Raw genomic sequence first — 19,217 nt, 5'->3', positions numbered from 1 at the left:
ATGTAAACAAGGCAGATCGCCGTTCTGTGAGAGGGGAATGTACTGATCCTGTGCTTCTGCTAATTAGGAACTTGGATCTTTACTAGGGATGAGCTTCGAGTTCGAGTCGAACTCATGTTCGACTCGAACATTGGCTGTTCGCAAGTTCACCGAACAGCGAACAATTTGGGGTGTTCGCGGCAAATTCGAATGCCGCGGAACACCCTTTAAAAGTCTATGGGAGAAATCAAAAGTGCTAATTTTAAAGGCTAATATGCAAGTTATTGTCATAAAAAGTGTTTGGGGACCTGGGTCCTGCCCCAGGGGACATGGATCAATGCAAAAAAAAGTTTTAAAAACGGCCGTTTTTTCAGGAGCAGTGATTTTAATAATGCTTAAAGTCAATCAATAAAAGTGTAATATCCCTTTAAATTTCGTACCTGGGGGGTGTCTATAGTGTGTCTGTAAAGGGGCGCATGTTTCCTGTGTTTAGAACAGTCTGACAGCAAAATGACATTTTGAAGGAAAAAACTCATTTAAAACTACCCGCGGCTATTGCATTGCCGACAATACACATAGAAGTTCATTGATAAAAACGGCATGGGAATTCCCCAAAGGGGAACCCCGAACCAAAATTAAAAAAAAAAAATGACGTGGGAGTCCCCCTAAATTCCATACCAGGCCCTTCAGGTCTGGTATGGATATTAAGGGGAACCCCGGCCAAAATTAAAAAAAAAAAATGACGTGGGGTTCCCCCTAAATTCCATACCAGACCCTTCAGGTCTGGTATGGATTTTAAGGGGAACCCCGCACCAAAAAAAAAAAAAAAAACGGCGTGGGGTCCCCCCAAAAATCCATACCAGACCCTTATCCGAGCACGCAACCTGGCAGGCCGCAGGAAAAGAGGGGGGGACGAGAGTGTGGCCCCCCTCCCTCCTGAACCGTACCAGGCCACATGCCCTCAACATTGGGAGGGTGCTTTGGGGTAGCCCCCCAAAACACCTTGTCCCCATGTTGATGAGGACAAGGGCCTCATCCCCACAACCCTGGCCGGTGGTTGTGGGGGTCTGCGGGCGGGGGGCTTATCGGAATCTGGAAGCCCCCTTTAACAAGGTGACCCCCAGATCCCGGCCCCCCCCCTGTGTGAAATGGTAAGGGGGTACATAAGTACCCCTACCATTTCACTAAAAAACTGTCAAAAATGTTAAAAATGACAAGAGACAGTTTTTGACAATTCCTTTATTTAAATGCTTCTTCTTTCTTCTATCTTCCTTCATCTTCTGGTTCTTCTGGTTCTTCTGGCTCTTCTGGTTCTTCCTCCGGCGTTCTCGTCCAGCATCTCCTCCGCGGCGTCTTCTATCTTCTTCTCCTCGGGCCGCTCCGCACCCATGGCATAGGGGGGAGGCTCCCGCTCTTCTCTTCTTCTTTTCTTCTCTTCTGTTCTTCTTCATTTTCTTCTCCGGGCCGCTCCGCAATCCATGCTGGCATGGAGGGAGGCTCCCGCTGTGTGACGGCGCTCCTCGTCTGACAGTTCTTAAATAACGGGGGGCGGGGCCACCCGGTGACCCCGCCCCCCTCTGATGCACGGTGACTTGACGGGACTTCCCTGTGACGTCACGGGGAATGCCACAGGGAAGTCCCGTCAAGTCACCGTGCGTCAGAGGGGGGGCGGGGTCACCGAGTGGCCCCGCCCCCCGTTATTTAAGAACTGTCAGACGAGGAGCGCCGTCACACAGCGGGAGCCTCCCTCCATGCCAGCATGGATTGCGGAGCGGCCCGGAGAAGAAAATGAAGAAGAACAGAAGAGAAGAAAAGAAGAAGAGAAGAGCGGGAGCCTCCCCCCTATGCCATGGGTGCGGAGCGGCCCGAGGAGAAGAAGATAGAAGACGCCGCGGAGGAGATGCTGGACGAGAACGCCGGAGGAAGAACCAGAAGAGCCAGAAGAACCAGAAGAACCAGAAGATGAAGGAAGATAGAAGAAAGAAGAAGCATTTAAATAAAGGAATTGTCAAAAACTGTCTCTTGTCATTTTTAACATTTTTGACACTTTTTTCGTGAAATGGTAGGGGTACTTATGTACCCCCTTACCATTTCACACAGGGGGGGGCCGGGATCTGGGGGTCACCTTGTTAAAGGGGGCTTCCAGATTCCTATAAGCCCCCCGCCCGCAGACCCCCACAACCACCGGCCAGGGTTGTGGGGATGAGGCCCTTGTCCTCATCAACATGGGGACAAGGTGTTTTGGGGGGCTACCCCAAAGCACCCTCCCAATGTTGAGGGCATGTGGCCTGGTACAGTTCAGGAGGGAGGGGGGGCCGCACTCTCGTCCCCCCCTCTTTTCCTGCGGCCTGCCAGGTTGCGTGCTCGGATAAGGGTCTGGTATGGATTTTTGGGGGGACCCCACGCCGTTTTTTTTTTTTTTTGGCGTGGGGTTCCCCTTAAAATCCATACCAGACCTGAAGGGTCTGGTATGGAATTTAGGGGGAACCCCACGTCATTTTTTTTTTTAAATTTTGGCCGGGGTTCCCCTTAATATCCATACCAGACCTGAAGGGCCTGGTATGGAATTTAGGAGGACTCCCACGTCATATTTTTTTTTTAATTTTGGTTCGGGGTTCCCCTTTGGGGAATTCCCATGCCGTTTTTATCAATGAACTTCTATGTGTATTGTCGGCAATGCAATAGCCGCGGGTAGTTTTAAATGAGTTTTTTCCTTCAAAATGTCATTTTGCTGTCAGACTGTTCTAAACACAGGAAACATGCGCCCCTTTACAGGCATACTATAGACACCCCCCAGGTACGAAATTTAAAGGGATATTACACTTTTATTGTTTGACTTTAAGCATTATTAAAATCACTGCTCCTGAAAAAACGGCCGTTTTTAAAACTTTTTTTTGCATTGATCCATGTCCCCTGGGGCAGGACCCAGGTCCCCAAACACTTTTTATGACAATAACTTGCATATAAGCCTTTAAAATTAGCACTTTTGATTATTCATGTTCGTGTCCCATAGACTTTAACGGTGTTCGCATGTTCGAACGAACTTTTTTCCTGTTCGCATGTTCTGGTGCGAACCGAACAGGGGGGTGTTCGGCTCATCCCTAATCTTTACCTTCCCTCAGTCAAAGCACCCCCCCACCCCACCCAGTTAGGGGACACTAGTTTTTGGTAAACCTGGGGGTCCCCAAGATATTCTCTTAATGTGCAGGGATTTCCTCTCACTTCCTGTTTTGGCTATGGGACAGAAAGTAAAGGGACACAGAGGGTAAAAATAAACCACACAGGGGTTTTAACTCTCCTTCACTCTATCCAAAATGAAAAAAAATTGCCTATAGTTTTACTTTAGGTAGGAGGAAAGGAAGTAAGATGAAAGGAAAATAGAGGAAATGACAAGAGGGGGATAGAGGAGGTGAAGGGAGAGCAGGAGCAGGGAGAAGAGGAGAAGGGAGAGTAGGAGCAGGGAGAAGAGAAGAAGGGAGAGCAGGAGCAGGGAGAAGAGAAGAAGGGAGAGCAGGAGCAGGGAGAAGAGGAAAAGGGAGAGCAGGAGCAGGGAGAAGAGGAAAAGGGAGAGCAGGAGCAGGGAGAAGAGAAGGAAGAGCTGGAGTAGGAAGAAGAGGAGAAGGGAGAGCAAAAGCAGGGAGAAGAGGAGAAGGGAGAGCAGGAGCAGGGAGAAGAGGACAAGGGAGAGCAGGAGCAGGGGGAAGAGGAGAAGGTAGAGCTGGAGCAGGGAGAAGAGGAGAAGGGAGAGCAGGAGCAGAGAGAAGAGGAAAAGGGAGAGCAGGAGCAGGGAGAAGAGAAGGAAGAGCTGGAGTAGGGAGAAGAGGAGAAGGGAGAGCAGAAGCAGGGAGAAGAGGATAAGGGAGAGCAGGTGCAGGGAGAAGAGGAGAAGGAAGAGCTAGAGCAGGGAGAAGAGGATAAGGGAGAGCAGGAGCAGGGAGAAGAGGAGAAGGAAGAGCTAGAGCAGGGAGAAGAGGATAAGGGAGAGCAGGAGCAGGGAGAAGAGAAGAAGGAAGAGCTGGATCAGGGAGAAGAGGAGAAGGGAGAGCAGGGAGAATTGGAGAAGGAAGATCAGGAGCAGGGAGAAGAGGAGAAGGAAGAGCAGGAGCAGGGGGAAGAGGAGAAGGAAGAGCAGGAGCAGGGGGAAGAGGAGAAGGAAGAGCAGGAGCAGGGAGAAGAGGAGAAGGAACAGTAGGAGCAGGGGGAAGAGGAGAAGGAAGAGCAGGAGCAGGGAGAAAAGGAGAAGGAAGAACTGGAGCAGGGAGAAGAGGAGAAGGAAGAGCAGGGAGAAGGGAGAGCAGGAGCAGGGAGAAGAGGAGAAGGGAGAGCAGGAGCAGGGAGAAGAGGAGAAGGGAGAGCAGGAGCAGGGAGAAGAGGAGAGGGAAGAGTAGGAGCAGGGAGAAGAGGAGAAGGGAGAGCAGGAGCAGGGAGAAGAGGAGAAGGGAGAGCAGGAGCAGGGAGAAGAGGAGAAGGGAGAGCAGGAGCAGGGAGAAGAGGAGAGGGAAGAGTAGGAGCAGGGAGAAGAGGAGAAGGGAGAAAAGGGGGGATAAGAGGAGGCAGAAGGGATGAAGAAGGGAAGAGAAAGGATGAAGAAAAAGAAAAATAAGAGACAGAAGGAACTGTAGGAAGAAAGGGAGACAGAGAAGGTCAGAAGTGAGAGATGTAAAGAAAGAGACAGAAGAAGACAAAGATAGAAGGTAAAAAAGCCCTGTTCTGTCCCACTTTAATGTATTTTTTCGGTGTTGTCTCAGGTTGCCTTTGTTTGATGTATGCTGACATCTAGTGGCAGTTTATGGCCTCTACAGCTTGTTTAATTATATGATTTGGTTTCTTTCTCTGTCCCGCCCTTCTGTTTAGTGCTAGTTAGTTTAGTCCTAGCCTGTTTTTTCCCCAGTCAGGTTGGTACTTTGCAGAGACAGGGCTTAGGGAAGTAATTATTATCTTACACTTCGAAAGACTGGAAAAACATCCACTGTACTGCAACTATTTGAAGTAAAATTGTGTTGGACCCAACCTCTGCGTCTTATTGAAGAGTTAAGCTGCCTGTGGTTGATGCCAAGTCAGCAGGTGACTATACTGTCAGGACATCAGGATCTATGAAGGTATGTCATTGCATAAAGCAGCATTTGAAGTGTTTTTTTATTTCTTTCATTGTTTGCAGCACATAATTTGGAGTTTGTACCTTTATTGATGTTCTGCCACCGGACATCTACAAACTTGTCACGGTCGCTGCGACTCTGCTCGTGGAAGAAGCCCAGAGCGTGCTGGATCTCATGCTGTACCACTCCCCTGACCATACACCCTTCCTTCATCAGAGAGACGTCCTGGGCCCCTCCCATCTTCCCAATATAAGACCAGCACCTGGCAAGGGAAATTTTGGTTATTGGTTGCAACGGAAAACACAATTTATTTCCTATCAAATGAGACATGCTATTATTGTAGTGCCTTTTAAGGTTTTTGTACTGTGGTTTTCAAATGTCCATCTGTGAAATTTAGGGGGTGTAAACACATACAAAGGCACAACCACATACAGTACATTTCTTGTGACTAGCCAAATGGTTTGTTATTATACCAACAGTATCTTGAAAAAAAAAATGGTATGATTCTCATTCAGGTAACATCTGTAAAATACCCCATTTGGTTACTAGGTGGAGTTAAGTATTATAAAAATTAAAATGACACTTTACTCCATCTAGTGGCCAAAAGCAGTAATTTCTGTTTTAAATCAGTGATTTACTTTTGAACAGCACAAGACATAGCCTATTTGCATCTGGTTTTTGCACCATTTGCACAGAACAAATGTACATGCACTTTCACTGGATGCATGCCTGTGCAACTTCAATATAAATCAACCTCTAAGTGTAAGGCTCCATTTACACCTTGGCTTTCCGTTTTGGCGGCGGAATCGCCGCAATTTTGCCTGGGATTTGGAAACGCCCTTGTGATCCCTGCTATTTTGAATAGCACCAAATCGTCGCCCAACGAGTCAGGGAAAAAACACCCAAACAGAATTGCGGGACGCCCAACGCCCAAAAGAAGTACATGAACTTCTTTTGGGCGTTGGGTGTCCCGCGATTCTGTTTGCAGTTTTTACCGCGATTCGTTGGCCGACAATCGCGGCAAAATTGAGCCACGATTTGGTGCCATTCAAAACAGCGGGGATCACAAGGGCGTCCCGCGATTTGTGGCGTTTCCGAATCGTGGCACTTCCGCCTGCCAAACGGAACTCCAAGGTGTAAATGGAGCCTCATAGTCCTCACTGACCTATAGTAAGGAACATGAACTGAACCGATGAACCAATACAGGATTGAAACTATTACAGAAAATACGGGGACATTTCATCCAGCTTACATGAATGCTTCTGACATCTATTCAACAAATGTTTTATAAAGAGACCCCTAAGCTATGGGGCATTCCCTTGCAAAGTCAACAGCCTCTGTGCCTTTAGGAAATCAACTCCACTACACATGGAGTTTGCATCTTTCCTTTAAAGTGGTTCTAAAGCAAAAACATTTTTCTAACTTAAAGTGATTGTAAAGGTTCTTTTAAAAAAAAATAACAAACATGTTACACCTACCTGAACTCTGCAGTGGTTTTTCACAGAGCGGCCCCGATTCTCCTCTTCTTGGGTCCCCCGCCAGCTTTCCTGGTCCCTCCCTTCTACTAAGTGCCCCCACAGCAAGCAGCTTGCTGTGGGGGCACCTGGGCAGGCTCACTCCAGAGCCATTGCTTTGTGTATACTTTCACACACAGCCATGACTGGGCTCAATCCCCCTCTCTCCTCATTGGCTCACTGGCTGTAAAGCCAAGGCTCTCCTGCACATCGTTGGATCAAGATGGGGCTTAGGTATGGAGGGAGGTTCTGCTGCTGCACACAGAAGGTTTTGTACCTTCATGCATAGAATGCATGAAGGTACAAAACCTTCAGCCATTAGAACCACTGTAATGCATTCCCTGCCCGTCTGTAGTGGCTTTTCCCGCTCTCACAGGCGTTGCTAAGGCAGCAGGAGCCACTGGCTCCAGCTGCTGTCAGTCAAATTCTGTGATGGGGGGGCAGGGCCTAACTGCTGTCTGTGTCTATGAATGCAGGCAGTGCGGCTTGGGATCGAGCCCCCTGCAGGTGTGCCACCAAAAGAAGCAGCTTTCTATGGTGTCACACCTAAGAAGAAGAGGAGCCAGGATCATCAGCGGGGGACCAGCAACGCCTGTGAGAGCGGGACCCCAGAAGAGGGGGTTCAGGGCCACTCTGTAATTCTGTTGCACAGCAGGTAAGTATAATGAGATCAGATGTAAGGAGCAGCACAGAAATCAGGCCAAATGAAACAATTATCTCAAGCACATCTCAATTGCTATTAGAATGCACCTCTAATGCCCCGTACACATGGTCGGATTTTCCGATGGAAAATGTCCGATCGGAGCGTGTTGTCGGAAATTCCGACCGTGTGTGGGCTCCATCGGACATTTTCCATCGGATTTTCCGACACACAAAGTTGGAGAGCAGGAGATAAAATTTTCCGACAACAAAATCCGTTGTCGGAAATTCCGATCGTGTGTACACAAATCCGACGGACAAAGTGCCACGCATGCTCAGAATAAATAAAGAGATGAAAGCTATTGGCCACTGCCCCGTTTATAGTCCCGACGTACATGTTTTATGTCACCGCGTTTAGAACGATCGAATTTTCCGACAACTTTGTGCGACCGTGTGTAGACAAAACAAGTTTGAGCCAACATCCGTCGGAAAAAATCCTAGGATTTTGTTGTCGGAATGTCCGAACAAAGTCCGACCGTGTGTACGCCCTATAAGAATGCTGCACTTGCCCATGGACATGAGTCTTAATTCCAGCCAAGGACAGCCATGGAGGCATCTGCACTCTACTCCTAGTACGATTACCTACTGCTATTTCACATGCCACTCACGTGACTGGCTAAGGCAGAACTCACATGGTTCACTTCTTTTCCTTTTCTCTTTTGGAAGGAATGGACAGGTAAGATATATATGGATAATCTGTAGGAAGCTATAGCCAGCCTAAACTCCACTGGTGAACAGACTGATGAAATACATTACCTACGTAATAATGTTATCTTGAAAAGACTAATTTTACTGCACAACGAATGGCTGGAAACCATGGTTCAATCCCAAAGACATAAATGAGGGCCTCCAAGAAATACATTGACATCTACACCAAGCCTTCCACTGCAACGTACCCACTTCCTGAGAAGATATTCAGATAGTCTTGTTCTGTAGAGCGCTCTACTAACTGAACGCAGGTCAGAGTACTGAAGGTCTCCAAGGCTTCTGTAATTAAACTCTTCTCAGCATCGCCTAGAGGCAAAAGTTAATTCCATATGAGAATCCCATAAACCAACATCTAGTGCATTAATGACTGATAAGAAATATCAATCTTATGCTTTTCTTGGGTTTTTTAAATGTGAATAGTTCTGTATGTTTGGTATTGCCTTAGCCACTTGAGGACCAGCCTGTTTATACACCTTCAGGCCATTTTTCCAATTTCAGTGCTGTGATAGTTATGCAACACTAGACCCAAATTAATTTGATATCATTTTTTGAGACGAATATTGCCTTATTTTGGTGGTAATTAAGATACTGCATATACAGACTGATTTTACTGTTGTGGTTTTATTAACAAAATATGCTTGTTACACTCACTGCGGAACCTAAGGGGTTAATCCCGCGCATTGTGTAAAAAGGCTGTTTGATCCTGTCTTCTCTGATCCTCCCCTTCTTCCACTGTCCCCAACCCACCTTCTTTTAGAACAGCGTGCAGGCGCTAACACAGGAAAACATTTACCAGGTAGGATATCTCCTAGGCCAGTGATGGCGAACCTTGGCACCCCAGATGTTTTGGAACTACATTTCCCATGATGCTCGCCTACACTGCAGAGTGCATGAGCATCATGGGAAATGTAGTTCCAAAACATCTGGGGTGCCAAGGTTCGCCATCACTGTCCTAGGCAATGCTCTCCCACCAGAACCATACCGCTCTGCCAGTCAGCTCCTCAGACTCTCTCCTTCCAGTTCTACCAGCTCTCCACGTGGACATCTATCAGCCTACCTCTCTGAGCCTGTTAGCTTCTCAGCTCAGTGCATGCTGACAGTAGAGGCATCAAGAGCTGGATAGGGACAGCCAAAAGGGCCGGCTGTGACCCTGGGGCCACAGTTTGCCCAGGTCTGTGTTGTAAGGTGGCAATGCTCTGTCCATCTTTACCAATTGCCCTTCTGCATTGTCAAGCTGTCACATGTAGGATGGCCTCCCCATGGAGGTCCTTACCCAGTACGGTGAACAGATAATGCCTCACCTGCTGGAGGTGTTTAATGCCTCCCTTGAGGAGGGGCGCCTCCCGCCATCGATGGCCAGAGCAACGGTGATCTTGTTGCTCAAGCCTAGGAAGGATCTGGTTGACTCGGGTTCCTGCAGACCTATCTCTCTTCTCCAAAGTGATGTTAAAATCCTGGCTAAGGCCTTGGCACTACGGGTCAACGGGATCATAGCCTCTATAATACATCCGGTCCAGGCAGGCTTTATGCCACAAAAATCCACAGCCACTAATCTCAGGCGCCTTTTTCTGAACATCTACAGGTGGACAACAGGGGAAGCAGGGCCCTCCTGTCCCTTGACAACAATAAGGCGTTTGACAGCGTTGGTTGGCGCTACCTGTGGGCGGTGCTGTTCAAATTTGGGTTCGGAGACCAATTTATAGCCTGGGTCAAACTGCTCTACGCCTCCCCACGGGCGACCATTAGGATGTCAGGCAGGATGTCACACGCATTTGCTCTGGGCAGGGGTAAGAGGCAGGGCTGTCCCCTGTCTCCCCTGCTCTTTGCTATCGCCATTGAGCCATTGGCAGCATTAGTGAGGGCTAGTCCAGGGATCACAGGATTGAGGTATGGTGATCTTCATGAAAATATTATGTTGTACGCTGACGACATGATGCTTTTCCTGGGAGACGCCACTGCTTCTCTGGCAGAGGTGACAGCCATTATATCCAAATTCGGGCACTACTCGGGTCTTACCATTAACTGGTCAAAGTCGGCCTAGATGGTGCCTGACGGGGAGCGGGCGGTGGACTTGGCGGATTCCTGCCCGATCCCGGTAGTAACTTCATTCAAATACCTGGGAATTCAAATATCGCCCAAACTTGTAGACTATTGCCCCTTAAATATACACCCACTACTATCCAGATTTCGGGACAAAATTAACACGTGGAATAATCTTAAACTTTCCCTGTCAGGCAAGGCCAACTTAATTAAAATGATACTGATGCCACAGCTATTATACTTTCTACACAACTCCCCCAGTTGTGATCCACCTGAAAATATTCAGGGTGGTTAACACCCTCTTTAGACACCTACTATGGAACACAGGCCCCCCCCAGAATTAAATTAGAAAAGTTGCAGCACCCCAAGGACAGTGGAGGATTGGCAGTGCCCAACTCTTGGCTGTACTACATTGCAGCCCAAATGCAACATCTGATTGGATCCATGGCACATGATCTGGTGGGCTCTTCGGTACGATTGATGCTGATTGGCTCTGGAGCAGAGATTGTTCCGATGGGCCTGGAAGCTCAGATGTTTCACAAATCTAATAAACAGACACCCACCATTACTCTGATCCAGAAAATTTGGAACAAGGGCAGGCAGATACAGGAGGTGATTGGCTTCACAGAATACAGTCCGATATGGGGGAATCGCTCCTATGTCAAACTAGCAAATTTCAACAGGGCTCCAGGTGGCACCCCTTCGGAGTGACTTTGCTATCACATATATTTCAGGACGGCAAGTTAATATCCTTCCCTGAGTTGCGGAACAGATTTAACCTGCCCTCTACCATGTACTACTCCTACCTCCAGCTCAGCCACGATGTGGCCGCGCAGGGAGACGCTAACCACTGGGTTATATCAACTACCCCCATTTTCTACCTATTACAAACTAGCACTGAAACCAAAGGGATTATCTCACATTGTTACCAAATGTTATTGACACATCTTTTAAAAGCGCACCCCACTAAGGCACCATCCCTATGGGAGAAGGATGTAGGTCCACTTACAGGAGAACAATGGGACAAAGTCCTGCAGTCAGTTACTATCTGCTCCCTTAACGTGGCCCAAAAGGTTTCCCAACTTTACATAGTACTCCGAGTGCACTACACCCCACTTAGATTGCATAAGATGGGCAGGCGGCCAGACCCCCTGTGTGGCAGATGCGGGCGACATCAGGGAGATCTAATTTACCTGCTCTGGAGGTGCCCAAAGCTCCATCGGTACTGGAGTACGGTGCTTGGGACGCTTAATCGAGTGTTCCAGATGACCGTCCTCCTGGACCCAATTCACTGTATGTTAGGGGTATTGGAGGACGTTGTGCCTGAGGAAATGGCTAGAATAGCATTCTCTAGGGCACTGTTTCGAGCCCGCAAGCTCATATTAATGGGCTGGAAATCGGTCTCCCCACCCACGGTAGCCTCATGGATATCACATATGGGGAACACTTTGGTCATGGAGAAAAGTATATATATCAGCATACGGGCAGTCCGAGCAGATTCGAAAGAATATAGGCATCATGGCTAGATACCCCTGAATTATTTCCCAGGGAACTGGTGATGTCCAGACTAATGCAACACCAGGCCACACCATGGATCATTGCATAGGCAACTTCTGCGGTTGTCAATATAAGAAAGCCCTTCCTGGGCAATTACATGCAGTTGCCACTGGGTCACATGCATATTTACAGGATGATGGCTGGAGATTGGAGGAGATCAGCAGCATCAAGTTGCAAAAAAAAAAAGGTTAAAAAAAGACAAAAGCAATTGTTTATGATATGCAGTGTTTTAGCAAACTAAATTTTAGGTGTCAGCTCTACGTAAATCCAAAGAAAAACCTCAGGTGGTGGCTTCAGCTGTTCAGGCTGATAACGCGGATTTATTAAAATGTCCCACTTTATCCAGCAAATATGCCCTCTGCCAAGAATCTCCCATGTCTGGGCCAAGGTCCTGTGTGTGGTTTAGAGGATCAGCCTTGGGAATCAGAGACACCTGCCATGGCTCCCACACTCACTGTATTCGGAGGAGAGGGTGTAGGCCACCCTGGCCTTTCCATCTGCTGATTTGGTCCATAGGCAGTCGGAACACCTGCTGGCACTCAAGGTGGAATGCAGGGCAATGTCTCCATGGTACAGTTTCGCAGCAGAACCTGAATGATAAAAGAGGAAATTAGTTATGGGAAGCAGTCCAGCCATTAAGCCTATGGGTAAAGAAGACCTTTGTCTAGGGAAAAAATATGGGGAGGGTTGGGGTACCACAATGTCCATAAATGTCAGTGATCTCTAACTGAGCTACCAATGCTGTACAGAAAGTCTTGCAACTGATTAGAAAGTCCATTGGATTCCATGATCCCTTGTAGACGTATCAAGCAAGACTTGCCCATGGCCCTGGGGGGAGGTCAAAAGCCTTGTGCCAGTTTTTCTCTGCAATGCCGTCCCTTGAAAACTGCAGCCCACTGGAGGATCTTCCAGAAGACCAAGGGAGGGAATATTTCCTTACCTAATGATCAGAGGTTTGCATATTAAAGCAAACCTGTCTCAAGAAAGCATGGAAGCGGCCAATATTGCTTCTCATTCTGAAAATGCTAGTAGCCTAGCCTTTGCGTTGTTGGCCTATGTGCTTGGTAGCACTGGACTAATTTAGGTGGGATATTGGTACTTTAAGGTTTTACCAAAAGTCAGACCTCCTTCAGAGCAGTGCAGAATAGACCTTGCCCCAGTCTTGGGCTGCTGCCTCTCTGATGGTCTCGAAAGGATCACCCAAAAGTTCATGACACTTAAGAAACTTGAGTTCAAATCTTTATTGATCAAGAGAAGCCAACACGTTTTGGGGAAACTGAGCCCCTCCCCCTACCTTCTTGGAGCTGGAGTTGTGGATTTAATTGGACCGACCATGAGATGCAATTAAGAAACTTATAATGACGCTCAATTCTGAGCTGTCAGATTGGATGCCTTGCAAATTATTTGCAGCCCTCTAGCCCTGTGGAAAGGGGAGGCAGTTCCAAGTTCAGATTAAGAGAATCATGGGCCTGATGCTGAGGATTTTGGTGGGCCTTTTATGGAAATATGTAAAGTGAAACCGCAAACAATTTTTTGTTAAAACAAGTTAAATTTGAGGGGCAAGAGAGAGGGGGGTGAGAGGGTAGGAGGGGTGAGAGAGGGGGTGCGAGAGAGAGAGAGGGGGATGTGAAAGATGGGGGTAAGAGAGAAAGATGGGGTGAGAGAGGGGGTGTGAAAGAGGGGGTTGAGATAGAGAGGGGGGTGAGAGAGAGAGGAAAGTAAGAGAGGGGGGGTGAGAGAGAGAGAGAGAGAGAGGGGTTGAGAGAGAGAGAGAGAGAGGGGGTGAGAGAGAGAGGAGAGTAAGAGAAGGAGAGTGAGAGAGAGGGGGGGGTGAGAGAGAGAGGAGAGTAAGAGAGGGGGAGTGAGAGAGAGAGAGAGAGAGAGGGGGGGGGTGAGAGAGAGAGAGAGAGAGAGAGGAGAGTAAGAGAAGGAGAGTGAGAGAGAGGGGGGGTGAGAGAGAGAGGAGTGAGAGAGAGAGAGGGGGTGCGAGAGAGAGGAGAGTAAGAGAGGCAGAGTGAGAGGGGGTGAGAGAGAGAGGAGAGTAAGAGAGGAGTAGTGAAAGAGAGAGAGAGGGGGTGAGAGAGAGAGGAGAGTAAGAGAGGAGTAGTGAAAGAGAGAGAGAGGGGGTGAGAGAGAGAGGACAGTAAGAGAGGGGGAGTGAGAGAGAGAGAGGGGATGAGAGAGAGAGGAGAGTAAGAGAGGAGTAGTGAAAGAGAGAGAGAGGGGGAATGAGAGAGAGAGAGGGGGTGTGAAAGAGGGGGGTAAGAGGGAGAGAGGGGGGGTGTGAGAGGGGGGGGGGGGGTGAAAGAGAAGCCAATGCATTTCCCTTAAATGCATTGGCTTCTCTTGATCAATAAGGATTTGGACTCAAACTTCTTAAGTGTCAATGACTTTTGTACTGTTCCTCAACACTCACCCCAAAGTTGGCTTTTGTTTTTATCCTATTATCCTAGTATTGAAAAAAAAAGAAGAACATGAATATTTTACCTCTGTTGATCCTTAAGATTCGAGAGAAGACATCCTCCAAGTCATCTTTTTCGGGAGCGTTCAGCGGAAGAGACCTATCTGTTACGTATATAAATATTGAATGTTTTATCTACAATGTTATCTGAACAAAAAGCAGCAAGCAAAGTATAGCATTCATTATAGTGACCAAAGGTATGATGATGAAATGTGATTGGTTGGTATCAGCTCTTGCAGAATTCTCACTGTTATTTCCCTTTGCTCTGTCTCTAAAGAAGAACTCAGGGCAAGCGCAATGAGATGACTGCTTCTGTACTTTGTTTTTTTGATCTGAAAATCATCTTAGTCTAGCACAACTGTAAAGCTGTCTGTGCATGTCATTGGAGACTGTGGGATCTCATCCAAAATAATCATTACCGAGTAAGGATGAGCTCCGGCGTGTTCACACAGCCCACGTGCAGAGCCCGCCAGGAAGTCAGCACTGCGCTAATCACAGGCAGTGAGATATTGTCCCGGTGCGCCTGCAGAGATCGGGAAATGTCTCACTGCCTGTGATTAGCGCCGTGCCGACTTTCTGGCGGGCTCTGCACGTGGGCTGTGCGAACACACCGGAGCTCATCCTTACTGCTGAGTAATGGTAATCAAAAGTCTCAAATTCAGTATGAAGACTTCGAAGCTCACATCTAAAACAAAGGATTGCCAACATAGGCGTGCGCAGGGGGTGTGCCGGGTGTGCCTGGGCACACCCTAATCACCTTGTGTGGAGCAGATTCCCCCTGCTGATGTTTCACCAAAGCCCCCTAATGGGGCTCCAAAAAAAAAAAAACATTGTAAGAAAAAAAAATTAAAATAAAATTAATAAACATAAAAGACTACTGACTCCATCCACGGCTCTACTGACAAGTCCACAGCCCTACTAACACCGTCCATGTTTTAATACATTTGGGTGCACACCCTAATGCAATAGACTGCGCACACCTATGATTGCCAAGTTGTAGGCAGGTGCAGATAGCTAGTCTGCCACTAGGTGGCTCTGTGCCAGAACAGTGTCTGGGGATAGCAGACAGTGTCATCAGGTGTTAGGCCCCTTTTAGTTAGAGCTCTCCTACAGTGATGTCATGGGTGAGTCAGTGCCCAGTTATAATCCAGTTTGGGAGGAACCCTAGTGCACTTGTGGCATGGAAGCCAAACACCCCACCCCAGCACGGATGTAAAACCATCTTGTGGAGGCCTTGTAAAAGGACAGGAGGCCAGGGAAGAGAAGACCTGCACCCAGGAGAGCCGGCCGTAGACTTTCTGACTCTTATGGACTTTAAGCACAACATGATAAAAATGAAAATAGCAGTGATATGCAGGGCCCGATATGAAGCAATAGGATGGTAGTAAAAGAGGTCCTACATTTCTCCCCAATTTTTTTGTGCACTGAAACTCCAAGGAAAGTCGGTTCGGCCATGGAAGCATGCTACTTGTTCCCCAAAATACTCTGCTGCCTGTTTTCTGTATCAGTACATTCTAAGTCTCTGACCCAGAAAAAAAGAAATCAGAACTCCTGAACTGCATACTTGTTTCAGGTCAGGGCCACAGAAAGCACTAAATCATCATTATAGCCAGGCGACTGGCATTTTTAGGAAGAAGTATTCCTCTAATCAAAAGATTCCTATAACAAACTTCCAAAGTGGACTTTCTTCTGGATTTAGACATGATAAAAGTTTGTGCAGGACATTATAAAAACGACATACCATCCACTCCTCCTGGTAGCTGTAAAGAGAAAAAAAAGAAGACATAAGGAGATGTATACTGAGATCATAATGTATATACTGTAAGAGATTGCTGGTTAAAGAGAACCAGTCATGTAAAAATCCGAATATGCTGTCCTAAAGCTGAACTTCAGCCTTCCCTTCAGTCTTGCACAGTTGTACCGGCTTCTCTCCTGGACTGAAATGGCTTCCTCTGATTTCACTGCACACTGTGAGCTTCTCACAATGTACATCAGAAGCTCAGATAAAGCCTCATTTCCTGAATGGAGGACGTCCATCCTTATCTAGCCCAGGGGTCCCCAAACTTTTCAGTACGAGGGTCACATCGCATATTTTACACATATTTGTGGACCGAAAAAATCAGTTAGTAATGTAAGATGTCAGATGTAAGGGGAAACCTGATGGGGAGTCCTAGGTATGGGGAGACTCTGATGGGGACACAGATGTAAAGGGAGAATTTGAGGAGCACACAGATGTAAGGAGGGACATAAATCAGAGTCTTCCCTACATCTGTGTCCCAATCAGTCTCCCCCACATCTGTGTCCCCATCAGAGTCTCCCCCACATCTGTGTCCTTATCAGTCTCCCCCACATCTGTGTCCCCATCAGTCTCCCCCCCATCTGTGTCCCCATCAGTCCCCCCCACATCTGTGTCCCCATCAGTCTCCCCCACATCTGTGTCCCCATCAGTCTCCCCCACATCTGTGTCCCCATCAGAGTCTCCCCCACATCTGTGTCCCCATCAGTCTCCCCCACATATTTGACCTCAACAGTCTTCCCCACATCTGTGTCCCCATCAGTCTCCCTGCATTTATATGTTCCGCACACATTTTCCTATTACTTTAGTGTCTGTTGCACCCCTTAGCTCCAGCCCCACCTTGTAAGATGAAGGGACACAGATTTAAACAGTGGACAGGAGCTGGGAGATGCCGCACTGAACAGGTCATTGGTTGCTAGGACACTGGCGGTCATAGCAACCAACTCCACGTTGTGGCGCAGGGGCGGGCTTTGTCGGCAAGTTGCAGAAGCTTGCCCTGGAAATGGCTGGTGGGTGGTGGGTTAGCGGCAGTACAGTGGCAAGCGGAGGCTGGCAGTGCAGTGTATCTGAGGACTATAGCTGGGGACCGGATAAAATGCACTACCGGGCCAGATGTGGCCCATGAACCGAATTTGGAGACCCCCTTATCTAGCCCTTTCCTCCCCAGCCTGACTGTCCATGGCCTGCCCCTTTCATTCATTGGATTTCAGCTCCTACCGTGTCTCCCCAAAAATAAGACCTACCCCGAAAATAAGACCTAGCATTATTTTCCAGGAGAGCTGCAATATAAGCCCTACCCCGAAAATAAGCCCTAGTTTAAAATGCTTGTAGAATTCTATAATCTACTCTATTTCTGGAGTATATAATGTACAATGTGCGTGTTTCTGTAATATAATTGTGCCAAATACCTTCGGTACAGCCCCCCCTCTGCAGTGCTCAGAGCGGGGAAGAGAGCTCCGGCGGGTCACGGAAGTACCGAGCGGCGCTATAATGAAGGTATTTGGCACATTTATATTACAGAAACACGCACATGGTACATTATATACTACTGTAATAGAGTAGATTATAGGGTTTTACAAGCATTTTAACTCGGTTCACACCGGGGATTCCTGACAGGCAGGGAGGGAGAGGGGGAGAGAAGACATCACATTACATGGTAAGACCTACCCCGAAAATAAGCCCTACTGTGTCTTTTGGTGCCAAAATGAATATAAGACCCGGGCTTATTTTCGGGGAAACACGATAGTAGACACAACAGGGAGTGTAAGGAAGTCTACAGAGGGACACAGCGGTGCTGAATTGCTGCATGCTGGGCATCAGGGCTTTTAAGTGCATTGGCAATTCCTGCTGGAACTTACCGGAAGAGAAGATGTCAACGATGTGATGGTCAACCAGATGAGCCCGATATGAAGACTGTTCTCCATTGTCTGCTGCTCACAGGAACGAAACGTCAGAACTTTCCTCCTCACCTGTTCTTTTATAGCAGGGACTGCATATCCTGCCAGCTATACCAAGGTCCCGTCATTGATAAGATGAATTCATGAAGTTCCCAAATGTCCCGCCTGTGCTTGAGAAATACCTGGAAGACCTTGGTTTAAACAAACATCTCTGAGGTGCCCAGTTTTTCAGACACCCAAACAGTCCCGGCTGTGATAGTCTCCAGATTTCAACATGTCTTTGCAAATGATAAAAGAAAACCTCAGCTACAATAGTAACTGAATCCTTAAAGTAGATGTCAACCCAAACGGGATGACATTCAGTTAGCTAAAGCGCTGCGTATTATGTGCTATTGGAATAAAATTTTTTTTTTTTCATCCATTGTTGCATATTAGCACTGCTGATCTCATGCAGCCTCTTTGCAGCCACCTCCTACATACACCCCAGCAATGGCCTCACCTCATTTTTCAAGGCAGGTTCCCCAATTTTGAGAACAGCAGGCTACACTCCTGCATGGCCACTTGCCACTCTACATTACAAACTACTGATATCTGAACTCTGTGCTATCTACTCCTGACCCCTGCACTCTGCATTACATACTACATACTACATGTACTGACCCCTGCACTCTGCATTACATACTACATACTACATGTACTGACCCCTGCACTCTGCATTACATACTACATACTACATGTACTGACCCCTGCATGTTGTATTACATAGTACTGATATCTAAATTCTGTGTTACTTATTACTGACCTCTGAACTGTACTTTACATACTACTGACCCCTGAACTCTGAATTACTTACTCTTAACCTCTGCACTTTGCATTACTTATCCCTTACCTGTGTACTCTATGTTACATACTACTGACCTCTGAACTAAACAATGCACATTGTGATATGTGCTACTGACTTCTGAAATCTGTGTCACTCATTACTGACCATTGCACTCTGCTTTACATACTACTTACCTCTGGACTGACCCCTGCACAATGTGCTACATACTGCTTTACTTATTACTGATCTCTGCACTTTGCTTACATACCACTGAGCTCTGTGTTACTTACTCCTGACCCCTGCACAATGCATTACAAACTCCTGACCTCTGAACTTAGTGTTATTTCCTCTTGACCTCTGAACTTTGCTTTACATACATTAATTCATCTGGACTTTGTGTTACACTGGACCTCTGCACTCTATTTTATAGAGTACTGACCCCTGCACTCTGCTTTACATACTACATACCACTGAATTCTGTATTACTTATTCCTGCCCCCTGCACTCTGCATTATATACTACTGACCCCTGCACTCTGCATTATATACTACTGACCCCTGCACTCTGCATTACATACTACTGACCTCTGAACTCAGTGTTACTTCTGACCTCTGCACTCTGCTTTACATACTATATTCCTCTGGACT

At 47.4% G+C, this 19,217-nt stretch overlaps 1 protein-coding gene across 1 annotated transcript in view; it reads right to left on the bottom strand.

The window, feature by feature from the left end:
• Positions 1-18,797, bottom strand: part of LOC141111923 (astacin-like metalloendopeptidase) — a 42,833-nt gene extending 24,036 nt beyond the window's left edge. The window contains exons 1-6 of the mRNA XM_073604141.1: positions 17,709-18,797; positions 15,796-15,814; positions 14,081-14,158; positions 12,049-12,183; positions 8,185-8,302; positions 5,159-5,337 (exon numbers count right to left, since the gene is read on the bottom strand). Of these exons, the coding sequence (XP_073460242.1) occupies positions 5,159-5,337; positions 8,185-8,302; positions 12,049-12,183; positions 14,081-14,158; positions 15,796-15,814; positions 17,709-17,774 (595 nt within the window). The 5' untranslated portion in view covers positions 17,775-18,797. The remainder of the gene's footprint in view (positions 1-5,158; positions 5,338-8,184; positions 8,303-12,048; positions 12,184-14,080; positions 14,159-15,795; positions 15,815-17,708) is intronic.
• Between the last annotated feature and the right edge of the window lie 420 nt (positions 18,798-19,217).

Source organism: Aquarana catesbeiana, linkage group LG11, assembly GCF_042186555.1.
Source record: "Aquarana catesbeiana isolate 2022-GZ linkage group LG11, ASM4218655v1, whole genome shotgun sequence".
NCBI classification, from domain to species: domain Eukaryota; kingdom Metazoa; phylum Chordata; class Amphibia; order Anura; family Ranidae; genus Aquarana; species Aquarana catesbeiana.
The sequence above is the reverse complement of the archived record's forward strand: the minus strand, read 5'-3'. Positions and strand labels throughout refer to the sequence as shown.